The 8695-nt window shown below is 43.5% G+C and overlaps 1 protein-coding gene across 1 annotated transcript; it reads left to right on the top strand.

Moving 5' to 3' along the window:
• The first annotated feature begins 4758 nt into the window (after positions 1-4758).
• CD70 (CD70 molecule) lies at positions 4759-6894 on the top strand. Its single transcript, XM_037165364.2, has 3 exons — positions 4759-4962; positions 5747-5780; positions 6484-6894. The coding sequence occupies exons 1-3, from the start codon at positions 4822-4824 to the stop codon at positions 6870-6872; spliced, it is 564 nt and encodes a 187-aa protein (XP_037021259.1). The 5' UTR covers positions 4759-4821; the 3' UTR covers positions 6873-6894.
• The last annotated feature ends 1801 nt before the right edge of the window (positions 6895-8695 follow it).

The following is an 8695-nucleotide window of genomic DNA, read 5'->3' as shown; positions in this document are numbered from 1 at the left end:
GTTGTTACAACACAGCCTACCCTAGCCTACCCTGACTGAATCACAAGCTTCAACTGACAGAGGAAATTCCTTTGACAATGAAATTAGAGATTTTTTACATCCTATCAAGGTAATAATCTTGAAAGCTAAGTTTGGCAACAACAAAAAGAGTATTTTATAAATTCTTTAAACTGTAATTATGTGTTGAGACTCAGAGCTGAAGTCTCCTGTGGCCACTATAGGTCATCCCAGACGAGAAATAGCTAAAGGAGTTCATCACCACCAAACCAGTGTTATAAGAAATGTTAAAGGGAGTTCTATGGAGAAGAAGGAAAAAAAGATTAAAAATATGAATAATACAATGGCAATAATTGCATACCTATCAGTAATTACTTTAAATGTAAATGGGTAAATGCTCCAATCAAAAGACAGGGTACCTGAAGAGAAGAAAATAAGTGGGCCCATAGGAGACCCACTTCATATTGAATAATACATCTGCTGAAATAAAGGGTTGGAAAAAGATATTTCATACAAACAAAACAAAAAAAAAGCTGGGTTAGCAATACTTCTATCAGACAAAACAGACTTTAAAACAAAGCCTATAGCCCTGGCTGGTGTATCTCAGTGAACTGAGCGTGAGCCTGCAAACCAAAGGACTGTGGTTTGATTCCCAGTCAGGGCACATGCCTGAGTTGCAGGCCAGTTCCCAAGGGGCCCACAAGAGGCAACCATACATTGATATTTCTCTCCTTCTCTCTTTCCCTTCCCCTCTAGAGATAAATAAATAAATAAATTTTTTAAAACTATTATTAAAAAAATATAAAAAAGCCTATAATAAGAAACAATGTAGGACATTCCATGTACAATAACCAAGTTATGGAAACAACCTAAGTATCCACTGATAGATGACTGGATAAGGAAGATGTGGTACATATATATGATAAAAAATTACTTGGCTATAAAAAAAGAATGAAATCTTACCATTTATAACAGCATGGATGGACCTAGAAGGTATTATACTAAGTGAAATAGGTCAGACACAGAAAGACAAATACCACATGATTTCACTTATATGTGGAATCTAAAGAACAACATAAACAATCAAGACAGAAACAAACTCATATGTACAGAGAACAAACTGATGCTTGCCCAGTGGAATGCTGTTGGAAGCTAAGCATTAGGGAGAGGAAAGGATTAAGACGTACAAATTGGCAGTAAAGAGCAGTCATGGGGTTGTAAAGTACAGCGTGGGAAATACAGGCACTACCATTATAGCGATGTATGCTGACAGACTGGTACGAGACTTATCAGGGCAAATACTCTCTACGTTAGATAAATGTCTAACCAACCACTATGCTGTACACCTGAAACTAATATAATATTGAATGTCAGCTGAGTTAAAAAATAAAAATAATTAAATTAAAAAGGTTACGATATGTCAGAGAGCTGAGGTTATGATAATGATAATCACAACAAAAGTAGTAATAATAATAATAACAATAATCACCCCCAGTTTCTTACTACATACTAACCCTGTGCTAGATATTTGATGGATATTAGCTCTTAATCTTTATAACAAGACTGTGAAATAGATAACATTATTACCTCCAGGGAACCAAGGCACAGAGAGGTTAAATAACTCAAGGTTACACATCTGGTAAGTGATGGGAGCCAGAATTCAAATTTTGGCTCCAGGTTCAGGAGTTAGGGTAAGGAAATCAATGTGAGTCATGCAAGTGCAGGGTCAAGTCCAACCTTTTATTTTAAATATTTTGGAGAAGGGTGGTCAAAAGGCACAAACTTCCAGTTGTAAAATAAATAAGTCACGGGATGTAAGGCACAGCACAGTGACTATAGTCAATAATGCTATATTGCATATTTGAAAGTTGCTTAAGAGATTAGATCTTAAATGTTCTCATCACAAGAAAAAATTGATAATAAAGACCCCCCCAAAAAAAACCCCACTCTGACATTTTGTTCATTCTGCACATCTTTGGGCAATAATTTTCTGACTTTTAAAAACATTACACTAGAGCCCTGGCTGGTGTGGCTCAGTTGGTTGGAGCACTGTTCTATAGACTGAAAAATTGCAGGTTTGATTTCTGGTCAGGGCATATACCAAGACGGGGTTCCATCCATGGTCAGGGCTTATTGAGAGGCAACCAATCAATGTTTCTCTCTCACATCAATGTTTCTCTCTCCCCTCCTCTTTCTTTAAAATCAATAGGTGTGTCCTTGGGTGAGGATAATAAATAAATAAATAAATAAATAAATAAATAAATAAATAAATAAATACAAATATAGCCCTGGTTTGTGTGGTTCAGTGGATTGAGTGGTAGCCTGCGAACCAAAGGGTCGCAGGTTCAATTCCCAGTCAGGGCAGGTACCTGGATTGCAGGCCAGGTTCCCAGCAGTGGGCACATGACAGGCAACCACACATTAATGTTTCTCGACCCCCTTTCTCCATCTCTTCTCCTCTCTCTAAAAATAAATAAATTAAATCTTTAAAAAATAAATAAAATTTAAAGATATTACAAAACAATGTTACTTAACTTGATCACTGAGTTCTCAGGTGTCCCCTTGCTTTTGCAACTGACTATATCACTCACTTCACCCTGCTAGGCTGTCTGGCTTTAGAATCTAATTTTCTAGCCTCTGAGTCATACAAGTCCTTAGCATGGAGAAATGGGGAAAATCCCAACTTTTCCAGTCCTACAGAGGGGACAGGGATGGAGTAGGGGAAATTGGTGCTAAGAGAGGGTGTCCTGATGGCCCCTCTCCTAGCTGAAATCCAGGAAGTTAAGGGAGAGGAGCTATAGCCAAGGGGCCTTTGTTTCCTTCCTGTTCAGATCTCCACAAGGGAGAACACCAAGAAGCATAGCCTCTGGCAAGCTGGGAACATCCACAGCAAAGGGACAGTGAAGGGGCCGCCAAGTTGTGAAACTAGGATGCCCTCACTTCCCAGGGGCGTAGGTGGGTATGGTTGGTTCCTTGTTCCCTGTGGACAGAGCAGGGGCACAAGGGGCTTCACCCCTCAGTCCCCTCACCTACACTGTGACTGGAATCCCCTGACTTCTCAGAGGTTTGACTTAGCTGGCAAGGGGAGGAAAGCTCCCCAGGTCTAATTTTTGCAGCCTCTTGCATGAAGGCACAGCCTTTGTCAACCAGCTTGGTTTCAGAAACTCCACCCATAGCAGAACTGCACAGTCTAGAGAACAATCGATCTTTGGACACCCCCCAGTGACACCGACCCTGTACTCCAAAGCAGTGGGAAAACCCAGGCTCTGGTTAGTGATGCACATGTGTGAGAAAGGCAACACCTGCTAGGTTTTTAAACAGAGGCTAACGCCTCACTAATAAATGTTTTTTGTGGATTTTTTCTCTTTGTTATTACAGATCACACTACACTGAATTCTTATGTGTGTGTGTATCTGTGTTTGTGCCTCATGCAAGTGCACTTTACTTATGCAAGCAAAACTGCTAGGTAGAAGGAGATATGTATTTTGGTATCTTGATTGATTTTCTCAAATTGTACTTCCAAATGCTTAGGTCCATTTCAAACCCTAGCCTCCAATTCTCTGAATATGAATGAGATGGTGTTCCAATTCATTTATATTGCTGTTAATAACCTGGCTGCCCATATTTGTTTTGTATTCCTAGAGGGCATTAGTCACTTTTTAATGGCTTAACTTCAAAGTTATTTAAATCTTAAGGAAATCAGTCTTGGCTGACAGTGGCTCTTTTGCTCTTTTTTTAGCTTGGCTTGCATCTCTTCAATCTGTAACATGCCCATCTTCCTCTGTCTCAGTGTGTCCTCTCTTTTTCCTATAAAGACACAAGTCTTTGGCTCTGGCTGGTGTGGCTCAGTTGATTAGAGCACCAACACATAAAACAATGGATCTCGGGTTTGATTCCCAGTCAGGGCACATGCCATGCAGGAGGCAATCGATCAATGTTTTGTTCTCTCATGTGGATATGTCTTTCTTTCTCTCTCTCTCTCTCTCTCTTTCATTAATGTTTCTCTCTCTCTCTCTCTCTTCCTCTCTCACTGGAAAAAAAAGGATACCAGTCACTGGATTAAAGGTCCACCCTAATCCAGTATGACTTCATCTTGGCCTAATTACACCTGCAAACACCCTATTGCTAAATGAGGTCACACACCAAGGTTCTGGGTAGACACAAATTGCTGAGGGGGGGGGGGCTATTCAACCCACTACAACCATCAAAAACAGGTGGACTTCAATAACCAAGGGGAAGAGAGAACTGAAGGGCAATGTAGGGTGTTTATAAGACCAGGTCAGGAAGGAACAATTCATCCACTTATACCTCTCTTCCTATTGGACAGGTGAGCCATGTGGTCCCACCAGGTGTGGCCTCACTACATGTCAGGAGGCTGAGAAGATGGAGACAGGAGCACATGGATGTTTGGGGAGCCCCTCCACAACCCTCATGTACCTGGGTGCTTGCTCTGCCTTGGCGCCCAGCATGCAGTCTGGTCTCTAGTAGATGCTCCAGAGAATGTTTGTTTCGTGGAAAAATGAAAGAATGAATGCATGAGTGAGTACTTGAAAGGTGAGCATTGGGAACGGAGTTGGAAGACTGAGGGACAGGCAACTAACTCCCTGGCCCAAGGGACCTTCAGAAGCTGGTGGGAATTTCCCAGTACTGGAAGAATTCAAGTTCCGCCCCTTTACAGGGGCATCCCCACTGTGGGGCGTGGCGAGTCCTTGGCATGTTGTAGCAGGCCCAGGCAGTTAAGCTCTGAGCGCTGAAGTTCATTTCCTGAGTGAGCTCCGTTAGACTTGCGAACACACAACCATACAGCGCTGGCAGAGGATCAAGATGATGAGGGCGGAGGCGGGCCCCATCTTCATGGCGCACCGGGCGCACTTTCAGAAAGTTATTTGGCCGCTTGTTTTCTTGGTGGTCTGCATCGTCTGCTGGATGGTCCGCACACAGCCCTACCACCTTAAGCCGGCTGAGGTAAGTAGAGAATGAAAGAGATGCACACCTGTCACGTGCTGGAGGGCTTGGGGAACTCAGGGTGGGCCTGGGCCTGGAGGGATGGGAGGGGAGATGGGCAACCCGGAAGAGAATCAGGGCAGAGGGGCCAGATGGAGAGCAAGCTGACAGAAGGGCAGATTAACAACAACAAGAAGACAAAATGGAATGAAGTCTGAAAAGCCAGGAGGAGATCTGGCTGGGAAGGGACAGCCAGAAATAAAGACTGGAGCAGGGAGGTAAGGCAGCAGCAAGGCTGCCCCAGGGTCCGGGCTCAGGGATAGCCCTGTCAGGAGGTAAATCCCGGGTGGGGATCCCAGGGTCGATCGCTGCATCTGGGAAAGGTGCAACGGATGTGGCACAAACAATGAATGACTCGGCTTTGGTGTTCCCCCAGCACGCTGACTCAGAGGCTGCTGGGGGCTTCACAAAGCTGGGAGAGAGGGCCCAAGGGGCCCTCCAAGGACAGGAGGAACCTCACCTGATCACGTGAGAGCCCAGGATACCCCTGCCCTGGCCAGGGATCGCTTCTGGGGGCTGGGCAGGGGGCTTTTTGGTGGACAGAGGTAGGTGCAAGCACATCCCACCCCCTCTCTACCTTATGTCCAGGAAAGTTCTTTAAGGTTTTTTCTTACACACCCAGCTAACTGAAACATACTTCCTCTTTAAGAGGTTTTTCTTTTTTAATTCACAAGTCAGCCCCTTAGAATAAAGAGTGGGCAGTGGAAAGAGAGTTCTGATTCCCCTGTTTTCTCATTTCTTCCAGCAAGACATAGCCGAGCTTCATCTGAACTACACAGGTGAGGTGGGAAATGGGCTGAAGTGTGTGTGTGTGTGAGTAAAACAGAGAAAAACTGAAAGAGAGAATGAAAAAGATGAAAAAGAAAGAAATGTCAAGAGAAAGGGAGAGAGAGAAAATAGGGGAGGGGAAATAAAGAATGAGAAAGAGTGAAAGAGACAGAGAGAGATGGGGCAGTTTTCCTGGGTGCGTGCTACCTTACTCTTTCCCTCAGTCCTTCACATTTTATCCTCTGCCTTGAGAGAGCCCAAAATAACTAAAACCCACTAATAGCAATGACTGACATTCCTTCATTTTTTCCACAAAAATTAGTTGAACACCTACTGGGAGTCAGGCACGGTCCTGGGAAGGGAATAGACAAAAGGCTCTGCCTACATACTTTTCTCCATCTATGGGGACAATATATAAAGGAACAAGAAAAGTATGTAGCATGCTAAGTAAAGCACACAGAATGTTTTAGAGGAAAATAAAGTGGGGGGTTGGTATCAGGGTGCCAGGGTTGGGTTTGCTGTTGAAAGTGAGGTCATCCCTGAGAAGGCGAGATCAGAGCAAAGATGTGAGGAGGGGGAGGGAGGGAGTCATGGGGGGGGGTGTCTCCTCCCATCCTGAGGGTTAGGTTACAACAAAATATTTTGGACATTCACTCTACAGCCATCAGTTTTCCTAAACCTGCATCTTTCTACCCGCCAACCCTCTGCCTCCAGGACCACGGCAGGACCCCAGACTGCTCTGGAAGGGAGACCCAGCACTCGGTCGCTCCTTCCTGCAGGGACCACAGCTGGACAATGGGCAGCTGCGTGTCCAGCATGATGGCATCTATAGGTTGCACATCCAGGTGACACTAGCAAACTGCTCCTTCTCCTCAAAGAACACTGAGTCCCGAAGAGCCCTTCTAGCTGTGGGCATCTGCTCCCCAACCACCCACAGCATTACCCTGCTACGTCTGAACTTCCACCTCAGTTGCACTGTTGCCTCCCAGCGCCTGACACCCTTGGTCCATGGGGACACTCTCTGCACCAACCTCACTCTGCCGCTGGAGCCATCCCAAAATGCCGATGAGACTTTTTTTGGTGTTCATTGGGTGCACCCCTGATTGTTGCACTTTCCAGTCCAGACGTGGGGAGAGGTTTTCTCCCTTTTTTCCCATTGTGTTAAGGAATATTATTTTCTTACTACAATACTATATAAAGTATATAATAAATATATATATATGTGTGTGTGTGTATATATATATATAGTTGCATGGCTCGTTCTTTCCTGAGAATGAATTCTGCACTATAAGGCCTTTTCATTATCATTATGCAGATAAGCTGTGTCATCACTCAGGAAACAAGCCCAGACATGCCTGGGCTTTCTTTAGAGTGAGATGTTCTCTGGACACACACAAAACATGCACACACACTGCTCGCATACACAGAGCCCCCATGCACACATGTACCCACCATGTATGAGGCCCTGGAGGGCTCCAGTCCTATTATGTTGGATGACTGACTAAGGTCAGTTTTTATTGAGTTTTGGGAGGCAATTGGGGAGGGTTGTTTTAAGCAAAAAAGTTTATTTTAGGAGAACAAGAGTGCCAGCTCCTCACTGACAGGTGGCATTTTGTCTCTTAAATGGGCTATGAGAGAATGGTCTCTTCCTGCTATGCAAATCGAGGTAAGTTGTTTTCACATTTCCCCCTTTCTATCAAGAGCTTTCTCTGAAAATATCACTGATTAGTGTCTGGTTATTTATGTACTTAGCAATTTTTCTTTCATTCTTTTTTCTTTCTTTCTTTTAATTTTAATTTTTTTCTTTGGTCTGTGTCCCTTAAAGCCAGGAAGGACCTTTTCTGAGAATCATGTCCCACAAGAAAAGGGCAGAGGGTGAATGGAAACCATAAAGGCCACATGTGAGCAACAGGAAGGTAGAAGAAGGGGTTCTCATGCATTTTCTAGTCTAAGTTTACATTTTGTCTAGATTTAAGCATTGACAATAATCTCAAAGCCCTGGGCTATCATCATTCTATTTTTGTATCATATCTTTGGAGCCTAAACAGGCAAAAAGTACAAATATTTTTAACAATTATGCAAAATAAAATAAAAAGAAATATGATAAATCCAGTTTGTGCGATGATTCTAAACCAAGACCTGAAGGTTGCCAAATCAACAAATCAAAGGACTATGGAAAGTCAGGTGAAATTTGTTGTAACTGTCCACTGATAAACAGAATTGACTACATATTCCATCACCAAAAGGAATTCATTGGAGGGGGTGTTGTGATCTAGCTAGTGTGTACAGCCATGGTGAGCCATGGGCAGCACACACTGAATTGGTCAGAGATGAAGAGATACTTGGAGTAAGGAAAAGGAAGTTCAGTCACAACCACAGAGCTCTGCTGTGAGCACAGAGTTCTTCCTGGATGGTTGTCTCCATAACACAGAGTGGGAGAACTCCGCTAAGCCCTAGCACCTCCCACAGATCCTCCTGGTTGATGATGTAAAGCTTCAAGTCTCTGTCATAATTTTTATCATAACCAGTGGGTTTGTCTTCAATTTTATGTAGCTGAGTTTCTACTTCCCCAGAGGACCTTATCTAAGTGCAACAGGTAGTGTTTGCGTATACCCCCTTGTTCAGCAAGCAAATAATCAAGAGCTATTCTGCTGTCTGAATGCACTTTGGCTAAGAAATCAATTGATCTTTATTGGGCAACCATTGCCTTGGCAGTGGAATTAGCAATGTCTCCTAATGTCAGAGAGAGAGATTTCTGAGCATACGTTCATTGGTACACAGTGGAACAATAAATACCCTTCTCAGAGAGAAAGAGACAGAATCAGGTTTTTCCTGAGAGTTCTCTTGCGACTATGAAGGTTTAGTGGTGAGGTCCAATGGGAGGCCTTGTATGTGTTAATGGAGAGCATATAAAAAAACATTAAAT

The sequence above is a fragment of the Artibeus jamaicensis genome, unplaced genomic scaffold (assembly GCF_021234435.1).
Source record: "Artibeus jamaicensis isolate MK-2021 breed Jamaican fruit bat unplaced genomic scaffold, CSHL_Jam_final scaffold_537, whole genome shotgun sequence".
NCBI lineage: Eukaryota > Metazoa > Chordata > Mammalia > Chiroptera > Phyllostomidae > Artibeus > Artibeus jamaicensis.
The sequence above is the reverse complement of the archived record's forward strand: the minus strand, read 5'-3'. Positions and strand labels throughout refer to the sequence as shown.